The 20,941-nt window shown below is 45.5% G+C and overlaps 1 protein-coding gene across 1 annotated transcript in view; it reads right to left on the bottom strand.

The window, feature by feature from the left end:
- LOC105492004 (lipoprotein(a)) overlaps nucleotides 1-20,941 on the bottom strand; it is a 302,231-nt gene that overhangs the window by 79,118 nt on the left and 202,172 nt on the right. Inside the window, exons 38-44 of the mRNA XM_071095947.1 lie at nucleotides 20,130-20,289; nucleotides 15,936-16,117; nucleotides 14,570-14,729; nucleotides 10,372-10,553; nucleotides 9,006-9,165; nucleotides 4,808-4,989; nucleotides 3,442-3,601 (exon numbers count right to left, since the gene is read on the bottom strand). Coding sequence (XP_070952048.1) covers nucleotides 3,442-3,601; nucleotides 4,808-4,989; nucleotides 9,006-9,165; nucleotides 10,372-10,553; nucleotides 14,570-14,729; nucleotides 15,936-16,117; nucleotides 20,130-20,289 — 1,186 coding nt within the window. The remainder of the gene's footprint in view (nucleotides 1-3,441; nucleotides 3,602-4,807; nucleotides 4,990-9,005; nucleotides 9,166-10,371; nucleotides 10,554-14,569; nucleotides 14,730-15,935; nucleotides 16,118-20,129; nucleotides 20,290-20,941) is intronic.

The following is a 20,941-nucleotide window of genomic DNA, read 5'->3' as shown; positions in this document are numbered from 1 at the left end:
CTCTACGTTTCACATGGAAATGCATTGTGCAAATACTGTTACTGTCTGTCATTCTCATATCACGTGGGTCAAGTAGGTTTCTTTCCGCAGGACTTCTCAAAGCTGCCCTGGAAAATTTGCTCCCAAGCAGGATGCAGTATCTCTAGAATGGGTTCGTGGGCAGGACCTTCTCTCTTGCTCTCAATATATCCTCTGCTGGTCGCAGCCACTCCGGGACTGAGGGAAAGCGGATGAGTTGAAAGAACAGTGGGACCCATGGCATCAAGGAAGACGGCAGGGTAGATTAAGAGATCTGAAGAGGTCGGACAGCTAGGGAGGAGCAGAAAGCAATGAAGAAGGGGGCAAAGCAGGGGAGGACTTTGGGCTGCGGGGATCTTGAAGCATTCGCTCTTCCTTACGCCTCCCAAGAACGTTGCTCCAACCTCTCAGTATCCTCACATTCATGACCTGTGGCTGCCCGAGAAAATGAGAAATGTATTCTGGGCCATGGGGATCCAACACTCTCTCTCTAGAGACTCTACAACTGTGATCGAGTCTCAACCTCAGAACCTCCATTCCAGGAAGCTGGTTCAATCAGCGAGTGGATGTATAAGAGCCCCAGCTCTTGTAAGACTTCTTTTTCTTCCTTGGCTTCCCTCTTTGGAATGCATGGGATATTCTTATTATAACATAAAACTCAGAGCTCAAAACTTTGTGATTGCTCCAGGATTTGCAATATCCCTTCGAACCCACACAGTAACCTTTTGTTAATATTACATACCATCGTGCATGAAGTAAGACACAGTGGTACACTTCCAATTATTACCTGCATGATTTACGCTACATGTTCAACCTGTTACCTCTACATATGCTAAACTTAAACATAGTGCTATCATTCTGCTTCAAGCAGTCAACTCTCATTGAAAAAGACATAGAAATTTGATCGAGAAAATATTTTGCATTTACATCTATCTACGTTTGTGAAGTGCTGGATTCTACATTATGTGGGCTGCAGAAAGTTCCCTTCTTCTTCTATTCTTCTTCTATCTAATTCCTTCGGGTCACGTCTCTTGTTACATAAGGCTGCTCATTCCAAAGTCTGGCAGTTTCTGGTTTCTCTGTTTGGGGCAGTGCACAATATGCATTTATCCAACAGAGATCGTCATCAAGGCATTTTATTGCTGGATTCAGCATTCTCGGTTGATCTCTTCTAGTTTCAGATTATCATTTTAATAAAAATCCCTGGCATCCGGCTTCCAGTTTTTCTGAGGTGAACGCATACGCAATTTGCATTACTGTACTTCTGGGAAGAAACAGCTCTTTTTCCTCCACTTTCTCCTGAGATGTTTCTTTGTATTATGCCTGTGCCTTGTTTCCTTCGACCTGTGATGTACAGAAGTACAACACACACGGTTTTTTCTGTTTGTTTGTTTGTTTGTTTCTGAAATTTCCTATTTGATCCCTAGAGTTTCATGAAACCGTGATTTTGTCAACCTTCTTCATAACTGAAAAGTTATCAACCATCCTTGATTCCGGTACTTGCTTCTACTCCAAACTCCCTTGCTCTTTTCTGTGACTTGCTTCCCACATGCAATAAATCTTTTCATATTTTCCTACATGTCTGTGAAGCTCGGCTGATTTCGTATTGCACTATTTCTTCTGGAGTGTCCTTGTGTGTGAGAGAACTTGTGAGATTTTGCATGTGTCCGTGTACGGGTGTGTTTTGAATTTGGGTGTGTGTGTGTGTGCAACTAGTTCTGTAGGTTCTGTGGAATTGCTGTTTGGTTAATTTTTTCTTCTGAAATGTCTAACTTGATCAGGTGGCCATGCAGTAATTTATTCATTTAAGACATAATGTTTTTATATTAGTTCTTTAATTTGATTTGGCTATTCTATACTGTTAATTTCTCTTGATATGACATCTGGTTTGTTTCATATTCATTTGTTTAAATATTTGAAATCGGTTGTCATACTGATGTGTCAAATTTTCATGCAATTCTAATCATTTCTGTCATTTCTGAGCTTGTTTGTATGGCCTGATTTATTTCCTGGTTATGGATCACACGAAATGCTTTCCGACATGCAGTCAAAGTTTAAATTTAGGACTCACTCTTGGGGTACCTCATAGGTGAGCCAATTGACTTTCTTGTTTACTTGTAAAGAGACTTGAGGTTTCCTCTCACTGGTAGTTCATTGACTTGAAAACCATTGATGCTTGGACACTCGCTTTTCAGCTATGAAACGGATTGTCTGCAGCTGCCTGTATTCTCGGAATATATTAATATGGCTGTTCTAGGCTCTCCACGGAAATGGCAACGTGTTCTGTGAGGACTCTCCTGTCTAGCTAGTAAGAATTCTAGTCTCCCACAGTGCTATGTGATCTCTGTCTTCTTTATTGAGCTTGCTGTTCTCTTGTAGTTGCTGTTTCTCAGTAAATGTTCGTTGCCATACTTTCTTGTGGAACCATTTTCTGTGCACATGCAGCGTCATGTCAAGCCAACAACTGGAGGAGACTTCTTTGCATATTTGTAGAGCTCCTTTCCTCCACAAACCAGGTCTTATTACTGGCAGACCTAGAAAGTTTTAGCTACCAGAGTCATCCCAAACTCCAACCACTCCCCTACCTTCAACAAGATGGCTACAGTCTGCTTGGGCTCCATCTCCTTGCAAGTCAGTGCAGGAAGGGTATCGAGGAAGAATGCCAAGGCATCTATGGAGTTGAGCTCATCATTGCCCCTCTCTCAATTCTCTAGATCCTCTACCATCTCCTGTGCCACATGGAGAAACCATTTTTCCATGTCTTTTGTAGTCGCTGCTGGCCAAAAAATTGGCCCTGGGGTGCTCAGACCCAGGCTTCTGTCCATCTCCACATCCCTTTTGCTTTTCAGCATCCGTCTCTTTGCTCACTCTCATCTGCCTTCCTGCCTTGGCTCTTCTCTTGCTGCGAACCCGTATCCCTTCAGGCCACTGGTACTTAAGGCCGAGTGTTTCCCTCCCCCATTGGAGTTTACACAGACGTAGAAAGAGATACATTTACCTGTCCATAAATAAGCACCTATCTTTGCTCATGAGCCCAGACAGAAAAGGCAAACACAACCTTCCCTTCAGGAATTGGAAGTCAGAATAACAGAATTCCAATTGGAAAGTCTTCATTGACCCTTAGTGGGTGTTGTGGAAGGGTAATCTAAGTGTTTGGTCGTTTGCCATTCTGACTTTCTTCATCATGTGATGTCCTCGCCTCCAGATGTCCCTTCTGCTCCATAAAACTAGGAGGAAGGAGAGGCAGCCTAACAGTTCTCTTCTCTCAGACCCGTAGCTCCAAGGCAATCATCCTGAGACATTTTGCTACGCCATCTGCGTCTGACACAAGTTGAGTTCGGAGAACTCAGCTTGAAGCACGTCTCTTCTAACAGAAACTTCAGTTGACCCTTTCTTCTCTTACGGTAAAGAACAAAGACATACCCATTTGGGTAGTTTTCCGGGGTCCGACTATGAGAGTGCGGTGTCATAGATGACCAAGCTTGGCAGGTTCTTCCTGTCACAGTGGTGAAGTATGTGCCTCGATAACTCTGTCCATTACCGTGGTAGCACTCCTGCACCCCAGGCCTTTGCTCAGTCGGTGCTGAAAGGAAAACAGAAGAAATCAAGCTGAGGATCTCTGAGAACAGAGATACATGTGAAACCACTGATGACACAACCAGGAAGGAGTCTATGAGAATTACGACCGTACTCTTTTCCTTATCCGTAGACCGAGGGATGTGAGAAAACCAACCAACAAACCAACACCAAAGCAACAGATTCCTACCATTCTAGAACCGTAGTCAGTTCTTGGAAATATTTCACCTGCAACCTTAGAGAAACAGAACAGATCAGACTGCTCTCCTCATTGGAAAGTGCGCTCACGAGCAACCACCTTTCTGGGAAACTCTACTGAATGGGGCAGGATCGAGCAAAGGGCACTGCATTTGGCAATGCGGGCTGCAGGTGGTAATCGGCTGTCGGGGACAGAGGCGGGGACAGGTATGTTTCCCTAGACCGTTGTTCATGAAAGCCAAGGCCTTTGGCTTCCGGGCCATGGGGCAGAAAACGGTCCTCTATATCTGACTGAAGGCAACGACACTTTGCTTCTCAGGGATGTGTGCAGGCCAAAAGCTTATTCCTTTGGAGGAGAGAGGGAATCCTCTCGTGCCCCGCATCCTGAATTGCAATAAAGGAGAAGTCTACTACTCTTTCTCTCCAGACCCCTCCCAGGTACAAGTGCCATCACAAAGAGGTTTAAGAACACTGAGAAATCACTCCCTTCAAAGCCTAGGGCTGCAGAGCCTTAGAGCATTGGGAGCTCATGTACTGCTCCACAGACCCAGGGCGATATGGAATTAAGGAAGCCCTGTTAGGTTTCTCGAGGGCGACAGGCTCCAGAGTCATATTTCTCGGAATCGGCAATGCGGAAGATTGCACCCAATGCTGTCTACTTGAAGCAATCCCTGGAAATGCTTCCTGGCTTGGAAAGAGTCACACACCTCAGAGCATGTCACAATAAAAATGTTGGCTAAGACACTGAGATAGTCCGTTTTACAACGAGGTGACTTGTGCAGGCGATCACCCTGGAGGGTTTGGGCCCATCCTAAAGACACAGCCCACCCACGTTGTACCAGAAATCACTCCGCCGACTCCCCCAGAGAGTGCACGCAGGCTTCCCCCTACATGGCAGAACTCAGTCAACACTCGAGCATCCGTGGACCATTGAAAGCTGCCGCACCACTGGGAATTTCCATGGCTTTTCATCCCAGCTTCTAAGCGTGTAGATGTCTGGCCACAGGCTCCTTACCTTGTTCGGAAGGAGCCTCTAGGCTTGGAACCGGGGTGACATTCAGAGGTGCGACGGTAGTCCCTTCTGCGTCTGAGCATTGTGTCAGGTTGCAGTACTCCCACCTGACATTGGGATCCATCGTATAACAATAAGGGGCTGCCACAGGATCTGGATTCCTGCAGTAGTTCCTGATCAAGCCACTGGAAATTCCAAAACGATACATGTCACAAGAGGTGGGACACTATGCACGGGGACGCCACACCCTCTCCTTTGTGCGGCAACATGGTCGTTCCTGGTGCCTTTCTAATATGCCCATTAAAAGTACCATATGATTGCCACAAGCACGAATGGCTCTCAATCACTAATCCTCTCTGCACATTTCTCATACTTAAGAGATTATTACTATTTTTGTAAATCTAAAGGAGCAAACGCTTCCTAGAGACACTGATAATGCATACACGTGGCCACAACATGATCAGACTATTCTCCTTCTACCTTCTGCCCAATCCATCTCTCTGGAATAACTGGTACGCATTTTGACGCCTGTATTGTGCCATTGTTGATTCGCACACAAAGTATCTGTATCTGTCTAGTCTGCGTATCTCTCTCGGTAGGGCTTCATATTCTAAAGTGGGAGTTGCAACTAACATGTAGTTCTTCCGAGAAAACATGGAATCCAGAAGGACAGCCTTTCCAGGTCAACCTTCTCATACTATGTACTCAAAACGGAGTGAAAAGGCTCTACGTTTCACATGGAAACGCCTTGTGCGAATACTACTACGGTCTGTCATTCTCGTATCACGTGGGTCAAGTAGGTTTCTTTCCGCACCACTTCTCAAAGCTGCCCTGGAAAAGTTGCTCCCAGGCAGGATGCAGTATCTCTAGAATGGGTTCCTGGGCAGGACCTTCTCTCTTGCTCTCAATCTATCCTCTGCTGGCCGCAGCCACTCCGGGACTGAGGGAAAGCGGATGAGTTGAAAGAACAGTGGGACCCATGGCATCAAGGAAGACGGCAGGGTAGACTAAGAGATCTGAAGAGGTCGGACAGCTACGGAGGAGCAGAAAGCAATGAAGAAGGGGGCAAAGCAGGGGAGGACTTTGGGCTGCGGGGATCTTGAAGCATTCGCTCTTCCTTATGCCTCCCAAGAACCTTGCTCCAACCTCTCAGTATCCTCACATTCATGACCTGTGGCTGCCTGAGAAAATGGGAAATGTATTCTGGGCCATGGGGATCCAACACTCTCTCTCTAGAGACTCTACAATTGTGACCTAGTCTCAACCTCAGACCCTCCATTCCAGGAAGCTGGTTCAATCAGTAACTGGATGTATAAGAGCCCGAGCTCTTGTAAGACTTCTTTTTCTTCCATGGCTTCCCTCTTTGGAATGCATGGAATATTCTTATTATAACATAAACCTCAGAGGTCAAAACTGCGATTGCTCTAGGATTTGCAATATCCCTTCGAACCCACACAGTAACCTTTTATTAATATTACATACCATCGTGCATGAGGTAAGACACAGTGGTACACTTCCAATTATTACCTGCATGATTTATGCTACCTGTTCAACCTGTTACCTCTACACATGCTAAACTTAAACATAGTGCTATCATTCTGCTTCAAGCAGTCAACTCTCATTGAAAAAGACATAGAAATTTGATCAAGAAAATATTTTGCATTTACATCCATCTACATTTGCGAATTGCTGGATTCTACATTATGTGGGCTGCAGAAAGTTCCCTTCTTCTTCTATTCTTCTTCTATCTAATTCCTTCGGGTCACGTCTCTTGTTACATAAGGCTGCTCATTCCAAAGTCTGGCAGTTTCTGGTTGCTTTGTTTGGGGCAGTGCACAATATGCATTTATCCAACAGAGATCGTCATCAAGGCATTTTATTGCTGGATTCAGCATTCGCGGTGATCTCTTCTGGTTCCAGATTATCATTTTAATAATATTCCCTGGCATCCGGCTTCCAGTGTTTCTGCGGTGAACGCATTAGCAATTTGTATCACTGTACTTCTAGGAAGACACAGCTCTTTTTCCTCCACTTTCTCCTGAGATGTTTCTTCGTATTATGCCTGTGCCTTGTTACCTTCAAACTGTGATGTACAGAAGTACGACACACACGGTTTTTTCTGTTTGTTTGTTTGTTTGTTTGTTTGTTTCTGAAATTTCCTATTTGATCCCTAGAGGTTCTTGAAACCGTGATTTTGTCAACGTTCTTCATAATTGAAAAGTTATCAACCATCCTTGATTCCGGCACTTGCTTCTACTCCAAACTCCCTTGCTCTTTTCTGTGACTTGCTTCCCACATGCAATAAATCTTTTCATATTTTCCTACGTGTCTGTGAGGCTCGGTTGATTTCGTATTTCACTATTTCTCCAGGAGTGTCCTTGTGTGTGAGAGAAATTGTGAGATTTTGCGTGAGTCCGTGTACGGGTGTGTTTTGAATTTGGGTGTGTGTGTATGTGTGTGTGTGTGTGTAACTGGTTCTGTAGGTTCTGTAGAATTGTGGTTTGGTTAATTTTTTCTTCTGAGATGTCCAACTTGATCAGGTGGCCATGCAGTAATTTATTCATTTAAGACATACTGTTTTTATATTAGTTCTTTAATTTGATTTGGCTATTCTATACTGTTAATTTCTCTTGACATGACATCTGGTTTGTTTCATATTCATTTGTTTAAATATTTGAAATCGGTTGTCATAATGATATGTCAAATTTTCATACAATTCTAATCATTTCTGTCATTTCTGAGCTTGTTTGTATGGCCTGATTTATTTCCTGGTTATGGATCACACGAAATGCTTTCCGACATGTACTCAAAGTTTAAATTTAGGACTCACTCTCGGGGTACCTCATAGCTGAGCCAATTGACTTTCTTGTTTACTTGTAAAGAGACTTGAGATTTCCTCTCACTGGCAGTTCATTGACTTGGAAACCGATTTGATGCTTGGACACTCGCTTTTCAGCTATGCAAGGGGTTGTCTGCAGCTGACTGTATTCTCGGAATATCTTAATACCACCTTTAAATTATGGCTGTTCTGGGGTCTCCACGGAATTCGCAACGTGTTCTGTGAGGACTCTCCCGTCTAGCTGGTAAGAACTCCAGTCTCCCACAGTGCTATGTGATCTCTGTCTTCTTTATTGAGCTTGCTGTTCTCTTGTAGCTGCTGTTCCTCAGTAAATGTTCTTTGCCATACTTTCTTGTGGAACATTTTCTGTGCACATGCAGCGTCATGTCAGGCCAACAACTGGAGGAGACTTCTATGCGTAGTTGTAGAGCTCCTTTCCTCCACAAACCAGGTCTTATTTCTGCCAGACCTAGAAAGTTTTAGCTACCGGAATCATCCCAAACTCCAATCCCTCCGTTACCTTCAGCAAGATGGCTACAGTCTGCTTGGGCTCCATCTCCTTGCTACTCACTGCAGGAAGGCTATCCAGGAAGAAAGCCAAGGCATCTATGGAGTTGAGCTCATCACTGCCCCTCTCTCAATACGCTAGGGCCTCTACCATTTCCTCTCCCACACGGAGAAACCATTTCTCCATGTCTTTTGTAGTCGCTGCTGGCCAAAAAATTGGCCCTGGGGTGCTCAGACCCAGGCTTCTGTCCATCTCCCCATCCCTTTTGCTTTTCAGCATCCGTCTCTTTTCAGCATCACTCTCATCTGCCTTCCTGCCTTGGCTCTTCTCTTGCTGCGAACCCGTATCCCTTCAGGCCACTGGTACTTAAGGCCGAGTGTTTCCCTCCCCCATTGGAGTTTACACAGACGTAGAAAGAGATACATTTACCTGTCCATAAATAAGCACCTATCTTTGCTCATGAGCCCAGACAGAAAAGGCAAACACAACCTTCCCTTCAGGAATTGGAAGTCAGAATAACAGAATTCCAATTGGAAAGTCTTCATTGACCCTTAGTGGGTGTTGTGGAAGGGTAATCTAAGTGTTTGGTCGTTTGCCATTCTGACTTTCTTCATCATGTGATGTCCTCGCCTCCAGATGTCCCTTCTGCTCCATAAAACTAGGAGGAAGGAGAGGCAGCCTAACAGTTCTCTTCTCTCAGACCCGTAGCTCCAAGGCAATCATCCTGAGACATTTTGCTACGCCATCTGCGTCTGACACAAGTTGAGTTCGGAGAACTCAGCTTGAAGCACGTCTCTTCTAACAGAAACTTCAGTTGACCCTTTCTTCTCTTACGGTAAAGAACAAAGACATACCCATTTGGGTAGTTTTCCGGGGTCCGACTATGAGAGTGCGGTGTCATAGATGACCAAGCTTGGCAGGTTCTTCCTGTCACAGTGGTGAAGTATGTGCCTCGATAACTCTGTCCATTACCGTGGTAGCACTCCTGCACCCCAGGCCTTTGCTCAGTCGGTGCTGAAAGGAAAACAGAAGAAATCAAGCTGAGGATCTCTGAGAACAGAGATACATGTGAAACCACTGATGACACAACCAGGAAGGAGTCTATGAGAATTACGACCGTACTCTTTTCCTTATCCGTAGACCGAGGGATGTGAGAAAACCAACCAACAAACCAACACCAAAGCAACAGATTCCTACCATTCTAGAACCGTAGTCAGTTCTTGGAAATATTTCACCTGCAACCTTAGAGAAACAGAACAGATCAGACTGCTCTCCTCATTGGAAAGTGCGCTCACGAGCAACCACCTTTCTGGGAAACTCTACTGAATGGGGCAGGATCGAGCAAAGGGCACTGCATTTGGCAATGCGGGCTGCAGGTGGTAATCGGCTGTCGGGGACAGAGGCGGGGACAGGTATGTTTCCCTAGACCGTTGTTCATGAAAGCCAAGGCCTTTGGCTTCCGGGCCATGGGGCAGAAAACGGTCCTCTATATCTGACTGAAGGCAACGACACTTTGCTTCTCAGGGATGTGTGCAGGCCAAAAGCTTATTCCTTTGGAGGAGAGAGGGAATCCTCTCGTGCCCCGCATCCTGAATTGCAATAAAGGAGAAGTCTACTACTCTTTCTCTCCAGACCCCTCCCAGGTACAAGTGCCATCACAAAGAGGTTTAAGAACACTGAGAAATCACTCCCTTCAAAGCCTAGGGCTGCAGAGCCTTAGAGCATTGGGAGCTCATGTACTGCTCCACAGACCCAGGGCGATATGGAATTAAGGAAGCCCTGTTAGGTTTCTCGAGGGCGACAGGCTCCAGAGTCATATTTCTCGGAATCGGCAATGCGGAAGATTGCACCCAATGCTGTCTACTTGAAGCAATCCCTGGAAATGCTTCCTGGCTTGGAAAGAGTCACACACCTCAGAGCATGTCACAATAAAAATGTTGGCTAAGACACTGAGATAGTCCGTTTTACAACGAGGTGACTTGTGCAGGCGATCACCCTGGAGGGTTTGGGCCCATCCTAAAGACACAGCCCACCCACGTTGTACCAGAAATCACTCCGCCGACTCCCCCAGAGAGTGCACGCAGGCTTCCCCCTACATGGCAGAACTCAGTCAACACTCGAGCATCCGTGGACCATTGAAAGCTGCCGCACCACTGGGAATTTCCATGGCTTTTCATCCCAGCTTCTAAGCGTGTAGATGTCTGGCCACAGGCTCCTTACCTTGTTCGGAAGGAGCCTCTAGGCTTGGAACCGGGGTGACATTCAGAGGTGCGACGGTAGTCCCTTCTGCGTCTGAGCATTGTGTCAGGTTGCAGTACTCCCACCTGACATTGGGATCCATCGTATAACAATAAGGGGCTGCCACAGGATCTGGATTCCTGCAGTAGTTCCTGATCAAGCCACTGGAAATTCCAAAACGATACATGTCACAAGAGGTGGGACACTATGCACGGGGACGCCACACCCTCTCCTTTGTGCGGCAACATGGTCGTTCCTGGTGCCTTTCTAATATGCCCATTAAAAGTACCATATGATTGCCACAAGCACGAATGGCTCTCAATCACTAATCCTCTCTGCACATTTCTCATACTTAAGAGATTATTACTATTTTTGTAAATCTAAAGGAGCAAACGCTTCCTAGAGACACTGATAATGCATACACGTGGCCACAACATGATCAGACTATTCTCCTTCTACCTTCTGCCCAATCCATCTCTCTGGAATAACTGGTACGCATTTTGACGCCTGTATTGTGCCATTGTTGATTCGCACACAAAGTATCTGTATCTGTCTAGTCTGCGTATCTCTCTCGGTAGGGCTTCATATTCTAAAGTGGGAGTTGCAACTAACATGTAGTTCTTCCGAGAAAACATGGAATCCAGAAGGACAGCCTTTCCAGGTCAACCTTCTCATACTATGTACTCAAAACGGAGTGAAAAGGCTCTACGTTTCACATGGAAACGCCTTGTGCGAATACTACTACGGTCTGTCATTCTCGTATCACGTGGGTCAAGTAGGTTTCTTTCCGCACCACTTCTCAAAGCTGCCCTGGAAAAGTTGCTCCCAGGCAGGATGCAGTATCTCTAGAATGGGTTCCTGGGCAGGACCTTCTCTCTTGCTCTCAATCTATCCTCTGCTGGCCGCAGCCACTCCGGGACTGAGGGAAAGCGGATGAGTTGAAAGAACAGTGGGACCCATGGCATCAAGGAAGACGGCAGGGTAGACTAAGAGATCTGAAGAGGTCAGACAGCTACGGAGGAGCAGAAAGCAATGAAGAAGGGGGCAAAGCAGGGGAGGACTTTGGGCTGCGGGGATCTTGAAGCATTCGCTCTTCCTTATGCCTCCCAAGAACCTTGCTCCAACCTCTCAGTATCCTCACATTCATGACCTGTGGCTGCCTGAGAAAATGGGAAATGTATTCTGGGCCATGGGGATCCAACACTCTCTCTCTAGAGACTCTACAATTGTGACCTAGTCTCAACCTCAGACCCTCCATTCCAGGAAGCTGGTTCAATCAGTAACTGGATGTATAAGAGCCCGAGCTCTTGTAAGACTTCTTTTTCTTCCATGGCTTCCCTCTTTGGAATGCATGGAATATTCTTATTATAACATAAACCTCAGAGGTCAAAACTGCGATTGCTCTAGGATTTGCAATATCCCTTCGAACCCACACAGTAACCTTTTATTAATATTACATACCATCGTGCATGAGGTAAGACACAGTGGTACACTTCCAATTATTACCTGCATGATTTATGCTACCTGTTCAACCTGTTACCTCTACACATGCTAAACTTAAACATAGTGCTATCATTCTGCTTCAAGCAGTCAACTCTCATTGAAAAAGACATAGAAATTTGATCAAGAAAATATTTTGCATTTACATCCATCTACATTTGCGAATTGCTGGATTCTACATTATGTGGGCTGCAGAAAGTTCCCTTCTTCTTCTATTCTTCTTCTATCTAATTCCTTCGGGTCACGTCTCTTGTTACATAAGGCTGCTCATTCCAAAGTCTGGCAGTTTCTGGTTGCTTTGTTTGGGGCAGTGCACAATATGCATTTATCCAACAGAGATCGTCATCAAGGCATTTTATTGCTGGATTCAGCATTCGCGGTGATCTCTTCTGGTTCCAGATTATCATTTTAATAATATTCCCTGGCATCCGGCTTCCAGTGTTTCTGCGGTGAACGCATTAGCAATTTGTATCACTGTACTTCTAGGAAGACACAGCTCTTTTTCCTCCACTTTCTCCTGAGATGTTTCTTCGTATTATGCCTGTGCCTTGTTACCTTCAAACTGTGATGTACAGAAGTACGACACACACGGTTTTTTCTGTTTGTTTGTTTGTTTGTTTGTTTGTTTCTGAAATTTCCTATTTGATCCCTAGAGGTTCTTGAAACCGTGATTTTGTCAACGTTCTTCATAATTGAAAAGTTATCAACCATCCTTGATTCCGGCACTTGCTTCTACTCCAAACTCCCTTGCTCTTTTCTGTGACTTGCTTCCCACATGCAATAAATCTTTTCATATTTTCCTACGTGTCTGTGAGGCTCGGTTGATTTCGTATTTCACTATTTCTCCAGGAGTGTCCTTGTGTGTGAGAGAAATTGTGAGATTTTGCGTGAGTCCGTGTACGGGTGTGTTTTGAATTTGGGTGTGTGTGTATGTGTGTGTGTGTGTGTAACTGGTTCTGTAGGTTCTGTAGAATTGTGGTTTGGTTAATTTTTTCTTCTGAGATGTCCAACTTGATCAGGTGGCCATGCAGTAATTTATTCATTTAAGACATACTGTTTTTATATTAGTTCTTTAATTTGATTTGGCTATTCTATACTGTTAATTTCTCTTGACATGACATCTGGTTTGTTTCATATTCATTTGTTTAAATATTTGAAATCGGTTGTCATAATGATATGTCAAATTTTCATACAATTCTAATCATTTCTGTCATTTCTGAGCTTGTTTGTATGGCCTGATTTATTTCCTGGTTATGGATCACACGAAATGCTTTCCGACATGTACTCAAAGTTTAAATTTAGGACTCACTCTCGGGGTACCTCATAGCTGAGCCAATTGACTTTCTTGTTTACTTGTAAAGAGACTTGAGATTTCCTCTCACTGGCAGTTCATTGACTTGGAAACCGATTTGATGCTTGGACACTCGCTTTTCAGCTATGCAAGGGGTTGTCTGCAGCTGACTGTATTCTCGGAATATCTTAATACCACCTTTAAATTATGGCTGTTCTGGGGTCTCCACGGAATTCGCAACGTGTTCTGTGAGGACTCTCCCGTCTAGCTGGTAAGAACTCCAGTCTCCCACAGTGCTATGTGATCTCTGTCTTCTTTATTGAGCTTGCTGTTCTCTTGTAGCTGCTGTTCCTCAGTAAATGTTCTTTGCCATACTTTCTTGTGGAACATTTTCTGTGCACATGCAGCGTCATGTCAGGCCAACAACTGGAGGAGACTTCTATGCGTAGTTGTAGAGCTCCTTTCCTCCACAAACCAGGTCTTATTTCTGCCAGACCTAGAAAGTTTTAGCTACCGGAATCATCCCAAACTCCAATCCCTCCGTTACCTTCAGCAAGATGGCTACAGTCTGCTTGGGCTCCATCTCCTTGCTACTCACTGCAGGAAGGCTATCCAGGAAGAAAGCCAAGGCATCTATGGAGTTGAGCTCATCACTGCCCCTCTCTCAATACGCTAGGGCCTCTACCATTTCCTCTCCCACACGGAGAAACCATTTCTCCATGTCTTTTGTAGTCGCTGCTGGCCAAAAAATTGGCCCTGGGGTGCTCAGACCCAGGCTTCTGTCCATCTCCCCATCCCTTTTGCTTTTCAGCATCCGTCTCTTTTCAGCATCACTCTCATCTGCCTTCCTGCCTTGGCTCTTCTCTTGCTGCGAACCCGTATCCCTTCAGGCCACTGGTACTTAAGGCCGAGTGTTTCCCTCCCCCATTGGAGTTTACACAGACGTAGAAAGAGATACATTTACCTGTCCATAAATAAGCACCTATCTTTGCTCATGAGCCCAGACAGAAAAGGCAAACACAACCTTCCCTTCAGGAATTGGAAGTCAGAATAACAGAATTCCAATTGGAAAGTCTTCATTGACCCTTAGTGGGTGTTGTGGAAGGGTAATCTAAGTGTTTGGTCGTTTGCCATTCTGACTTTCTTCATCATGTGATGTCCTCGCCTCCAGATGTCCCTTCTGCTCCATAAAACTAGGAGGAAGGAGAGGCAGCCTAACAGTTCTCTTCTCTCAGACCCGTAGCTCCAAGGCAATCATCCTGAGACATTTTGCTACGCCATCTGCGTCTGACACAAGTTGAGTTCGGAGAACTCAGCTTGAAGCACGTCTCTTCTAACAGAAACTTCAGTTGACCCTTTCTTCTCTTACGGTAAAGAACAAAGACATACCCATTTGGGTAGTTTTCCGGGGTCCGACTATGAGAGTGCGGTGTCATAGATGACCAAGCTTGGCAGGTTCTTCCTGTCACAGTGGTGAAGTATGTGCCTCGATAACTCTGTCCATTACCGTGGTAGCACTCCTGCACCCCAGGCCTTTGCTCAGTCGGTGCTGAAAGGAAAACAGAAGAAATCAAGCTGAGGATCTCTGAGAACAGAGATACATGTGAAACCACTGATGACACAACCAGGAAGGAGTCTATGAGAATTACGACCGTACTCTTTTCCTTATCCGTAGACCGAGGGATGTGAGAAAACCAACCAACAAACCAACACCAAAGCAACAGATTCCTACCATTCTAGAACCGTAGTCAGTTCTTGGAAATATTTCACCTGCAACCTTAGAGAAACAGAACAGATCAGACTGCTCTCCTCATTGGAAAGTGCGCTCACGAGCAACCACCTTTCTGGGAAACTCTACTGAATGGGGCAGGATCGAGCAAAGGGCACTGCATTTGGCAATGCGGGCTGCAGGTGGTAATCGGCTGTCGGGGACAGAGGCGGGGACAGGTATGTTTCCCTAGACCGTTGTTCATGAAAGCCAAGGCCTTTGGCTTCCGGGCCATGGGGCAGAAAACGGTCCTCTATATCTGACTGAAGGCAACGACACTTTGCTTCTCAGGGATGTGTGCAGGCCAAAAGCTTATTCCTTTGGAGGAGAGAGGGAATCCTCTCGTGCCCCGCATCCTGAATTGCAATAAAGGAGAAGTCTACTACTCTTTCTCTCCAGACCCCTCCCAGGTACAAGTGCCATCACAAAGAGGTTTAAGAACACTGAGAAATCACTCCCTTCAAAGCCTAGGGCTGCAGAGCCTTAGAGCATTGGGAGCTCATGTACTGCTCCACAGACCCAGGGCGATATGGAATTAAGGAAGCCCTGTTAGGTTTCTCGAGGGCGACAGGCTCCAGAGTCATATTTCTCGGAATCGGCAATGCGGAAGATTGCACCCAATGCTGTCTACTTGAAGCAATCCCTGGAAATGCTTCCTGGCTTGGAAAGAGTCACACACCTCAGAGCATGTCACAATAAAAATGTTGGCTAAGACACTGAGATAGTCCGTTTTACAACGAGGTGACTTGTGCAGGCGATCACCCTGGAGGGTTTGGGCCCATCCTAAAGACACAGCCCACCCACGTTGTACCAGAAATCACTCCGCCGACTCCCCCAGAGAGTGCACGCAGGCTTCCCCCTACATGGCAGAACTCAGTCAACACTCGAGCATCCGTGGACCATTGAAAGCTGCCGCACCACTGGGAATTTCCATGGCTTTTCATCCCAGCTTCTAAGCGTGTAGATGTCTGGCCACAGGCTCCTTACCTTGTTCGGAAGGAGCCTCTAGGCTTGGAACCGGGGTGACATTCAGAGGTGCGACGGTAGTCCCTTCTGCGTCTGAGCATTGTGTCAGGTTGCAGTACTCCCACCTGACATTGGGATCCATCGTATAACAATAAGGGGCTGCCACAGGATCTGGATTCCTGCAGTAGTTCCTGATCAAGCCACTGGAAATTCCAAAACGATACATGTCACAAGAGGTGGGACACTATGCACGGGGACGCCACACCCTCTCCTTTGTGCGGCAACATGGTCGTTCCTGGTGCCTTTCTAATATGCCCATTAAAAGTACCATATGATTGCCACAAGCACGAATGGCTCTCAATCACTAATCCTCTCTGCACATTTCTCATACTTAAGAGATTATTACTATTTTTGTAAATCTAAAGGAGCAAACGCTTCCTAGAGACACTGATAATGCATACACGTGGCCACAACATGATCAGACTATTCTCCTTCTACCTTCTGCCCAATCCATCTCTCTGGAATAACTGGTACGCATTTTGACGCCTGTATTGTGCCATTGTTGATTCGCACACAAAGTATCTGTATCTGTCTAGTCTGCGTATCTCTCTCGGTAGGGCTTCATATTCTAAAGTGGGAGTTGCAACTAACATGTAGTTCTTCCGAGAAAACATGGAATCCAGAAGGACAGCCTTTCCAGGTCAACCTTCTCATACTATGTACTCAAAACGGAGTGAAAAGGCTCTACGTTTCACATGGAAACGCCTTGTGCGAATACTACTACGGTCTGTCATTCTCGTATCACGTGGGTCAAGTAGGTTTCTTTCCGCACCACTTCTCAAAGCTGCCCTGGAAAAGTTGCTCCCAGGCAGGATGCAGTATCTCTAGAATGGGTTCCTGGGCAGGACCTTCTCTCTTGCTCTCAATCTATCCTCTGCTGGCCGCAGCCACTCCGGGACTGAGGGAAAGCGGATGAGTTGAAAGAACAGTGGGACCCATGGCATCAAGGAAGACGGCAGGGTAGACTAAGAGATCTGAAGAGGTCGGACAGCTACGGAGGAGCAGAAAGCAATGAAGAAGGGGGCAAAGCAGGGGAGGACTTTGGGCTGCGGGGATCTTGAAGCATTCGCTCTTCCTTATGCCTCCCAAGAACCTTGCTCCAACCTCTCAGTATCCTCACATTCATGACCTGTGGCTGCCTGAGAAAATGGGAAATGTATTCTGGGCCATGGGGATCCAACACTCTCTCTCTAGAGACTCTACAATTGTGACCTAGTCTCAACCTCAGACCCTCCATTCCAGGAAGCTGGTTCAATCAGTAACTGGATGTATAAGAGCCCGAGCTCTTGTAAGACTTCTTTTTCTTCCATGGCTTCCCTCTTTGGAATGCATGGAATATTCTTATTATAACATAAACCTCAGAGGTCAAAACTGCGATTGCTCTAGGATTTGCAATATCCCTTCGAACCCACACAGTAACCTTTTATTAATATTACATACCATCGTGCATGAGGTAAGACACAGTGGTACACTTCCAATTATTACCTGCATGATTTAAGCTACCTGTTCAACCTGTTACCTCTACACATGCTAAACTTAAACATAGTGCTATCATTCTGCTTCAAGCAGTCAACTCTCATTGAAAAAGACATAGAAATTTGATCAAGAAAATATTTTGCATTTACATCCATCTACATTTGCGAATTGCTGGATTCTACATTATGTGGGCTGCAGAAAGTTCCCTTCTTCTTCTATTCTTCTTCTATCTAATTCCTTCGGGTCACGTCTCTTGTTACATAAGGCTGCTCATTCCAAAGTCTGGCAGTTTCTGGTTGCTTTGTTTGGGGCAGTGCACAATATGCATTTATCCAACAGAGATCGTCATCAAGGCATTTTATTGCTGGATTCAGCATTCGCGGTGATCTCTTCTGGTTCCAGATTATCATTTTAATAATATTCCCTGGCATCCGGCTTCCAGTGTTTCTGCGGTGAACGCATTAGCAATTTGTATCACTGTACTTCTAGGAAGACACAGCTCTTTTTCCTCCACTTTCTCCTGAGATGTTTCTTCGTATTATGCCTGTGCCTTGTTACCTTCAAACTGTGATGTACAGAAGTACGACACACACGGTTTTTTCTGTTTGTTTGTTTGTTTGTTTGTTTCTGAAATTTCCTATTTGATCCCTAGAGGTTCTTGAAACCGTGATTTTGTCAACGTTCTTCATAATTGAAAAGTTATCAACCATCCTTGATTCCGGCACTTGCTTCTACTCCAAACTCCCTTGCTCTTTTCTGTGACTTGCTTCCCACATGCAATAAATCTTTTCATATTTTCCTACGTGTCTGTGAGGCTCGGTTGATTTCGTATTTCACTATTTCTCCAGGAGTGTCCTTGTGTGTGAGAGAAATTGTGAGATTTTGCGTGAGTCCGTGTACGGGTGTGTTTTGAATTTGGGTGTGTGTGTATGTGTGTGTGTGTGTGTAACTGGTTCTGTAGGTTCTGTAGAATTGTGGTTTGGTTAATTTTTTCTTCTGAGATGTCCAACTTGATCAGGTGGCCATGCAGTAATTTATTCATTTAAGACATACTGTTTTTATATTAGTTCTTTAATTTGATTTGGCTATTCTATACTGTTAATTTCTCTTGACATGACATCTGGTTTGTTTCATATTCATTTGTTTAAATATTTGAAATCGGTTGTCATAATGATATGTCAAATTTTCATACAATTCTAATCATTTCTGTCATTTCTGAGCTTGTTTGTATGGCCTGATTTATTTCCTGGTTATGGATCACACGAAATGCTTTCCGACATGTACTCAAAGTTTAAATTTAGGACTCACTCTCGGGGTACCTCATAGCTGAGCCAATTGACTTTCTTGTTTACTTGTAAAGAGACTTGAGATTTCCTCTCACTGGCAGTTCATTGACTTGGAAACCGATTTGATGCTTGGACACTCGCTTTTCAGCTATGCAAGGGGTTGTCTGCAGCTGACTGTATTCTCGGAATATCTTAATACCACCTTTAAATTATGGCTGTTCTGGGGTCTCCACGGAATTCGCAACGTGTTCTGTGAGGACTCTCCCGTCTAGCTGGTAAGAACTCCAGTCTCCCACAGTGCTATGTGATCTCTGTCTTCTTTATTGAGCTTGCTGTTCTCTTGTAGCTGCTGTTCCTCAGTAAATGTTCTTTGCCATACTTTCTTGTGGAACATTTTCTGTGCACATGCAGCGTCATGTCAGGCCAACAACTGGAGGAGACTTCTATGCGTAGTTGTAGAGCTCCTTTCCTCCACAAACCAGGTCTTATTTCTGCCAGACCTAGAAAGTTTTAGCTACCGGAATCATCCCAAACTCCAATCCCTCCGTTACCTTCAGCAAGATGGCTACAGTCTGCTTGGGCTCCATCTCCTTGCTACTCACTGCAGGAAGGCTATCCAGGAAGAAAGCCAAGGCATCTATGGAGTTGAGCTCATCACTGCCCCTCTCTCAATACGCTAGGGCCTCTACCATTTCCTCTCCCACACGGAGAAACCATTTCTCCATGTCTTTTGTAGTCGCTACTGGCCAAAAAATTGGCCCTGGGGTGCTCAGACCCAGGCTTCTGTCCATCTCCCCATCCCTTTTGCTTTTCAGCATCCGTCTCTTTTCAGCATCACTCTCATCTGCCTTCCTGCCTTGGCTCTTCTCTTGCTGCGAACCCGTATCCCTTCAGGCCACTGGTACTTAAGGCCGAGTGTTTCCCTCCCCCATTGGAGTTTACACAGACGTAGAAAGAGATACATTTACCTGTCCATAAATAAGCACCTATCTTTGCTCATGAGCCCAGACAGAAAAGGCAAACACAACCTTCCCTTCAGGAATTGGAAGTCAGAATAACAGAATTCCAATTGGAAAGTCTTCATTGACCCTTAGTGGGTGTTGTGGAAGGGTAATCTAAGTGTTTGGTCGTTTGCCATTCTGACTTTCTTCATCATGTGATGTCCTCGCCTCCAGATGTCCCTTCTGCTCCATAAAACTAGGAGGAAGGAGAGGCAGCCTAACAGTTCTCTTCTCTCAGACCCGTAGCTCCAAGGCAATCATCCTGAGACATTTTGCTACGCCATCTGCGTCTGACACAAGTTGAGTTCGGAGAACTCAGCTTGAAGCACGTCTCTTCTAACAGAAACTTCAGTTGACCCTTTCTTCTCTTACGGTAAAGAACAAAGACATACCCATTTGGGTAGTTTTCCGGGGTCCGACTATGAGAGTGCGGTGTCATAGATGACCAAGCTTGGCAGGTTCTTCCTGTCACAGTGGTGAAGTATGTGCCTCGATAACTCTGTCCATTACCGTGGTAGCACTCCTGCACCCCAGGCCTTTGCTCAGTCGGTGCTGAAAGGAAAACAGAAGAAATCAAGCTGAGGATCTCTGAGAACAGAGATACATGTGAAACCACTGATGACACAACCAGGAAGGAGTCTATGAGAATTACGACCGTACTCTTTTCCTTATCCGTAGACCGAGGGATGTGAGAAAACCAACCAACAAACCAACACCAAAGCAACAGATTCCTACCATTCTAGAACCGTAGTCAGTTCTTGGAAATATTTCACCTGCAACCTTAGAGAAACAGAACAGATCAGACTGCTCTCCTCATTGGAAAGTGCGCTCACGAGCAACCACCTTTCTGGGAAACTCTACTGAATGGGGCAGGATCGAGCAAAGGGCACTGCATTTGGCAATGCGGGCTGCAGGTGGTAATCGGCTGTCGGGGACAGAGGCGGGGACAGGTATGTTTCCCTAGACCGTTGTTCATGAAAGCCAAGGCCTTTGGCTTCCGGGCCATGGGGCAGAAAACGGTCCTCTATATCTGACTGAAGGCAACGACACTTTGCTTCTCAGGGATGTGTGCAGGCCAAAAGCTTATTCCTTTGGAGGAGAGAGGGAATCCTCTCGTGCCCCGCATCCTGAATTGCAATAAAGGAGAAGTCTACTACTCTTTCTCTCCAGACCCCTCCCAGGTACAAGTGCCATCACAAAGAGG

The sequence above is a fragment of the Macaca nemestrina genome, chromosome 5 (assembly GCF_043159975.1).
Source record: "Macaca nemestrina isolate mMacNem1 chromosome 5, mMacNem.hap1, whole genome shotgun sequence".
Taxonomy (NCBI): domain Eukaryota; kingdom Metazoa; phylum Chordata; class Mammalia; order Primates; family Cercopithecidae; genus Macaca; species Macaca nemestrina.
This window is presented reverse-complemented; position numbering and strand designations above follow the sequence as displayed.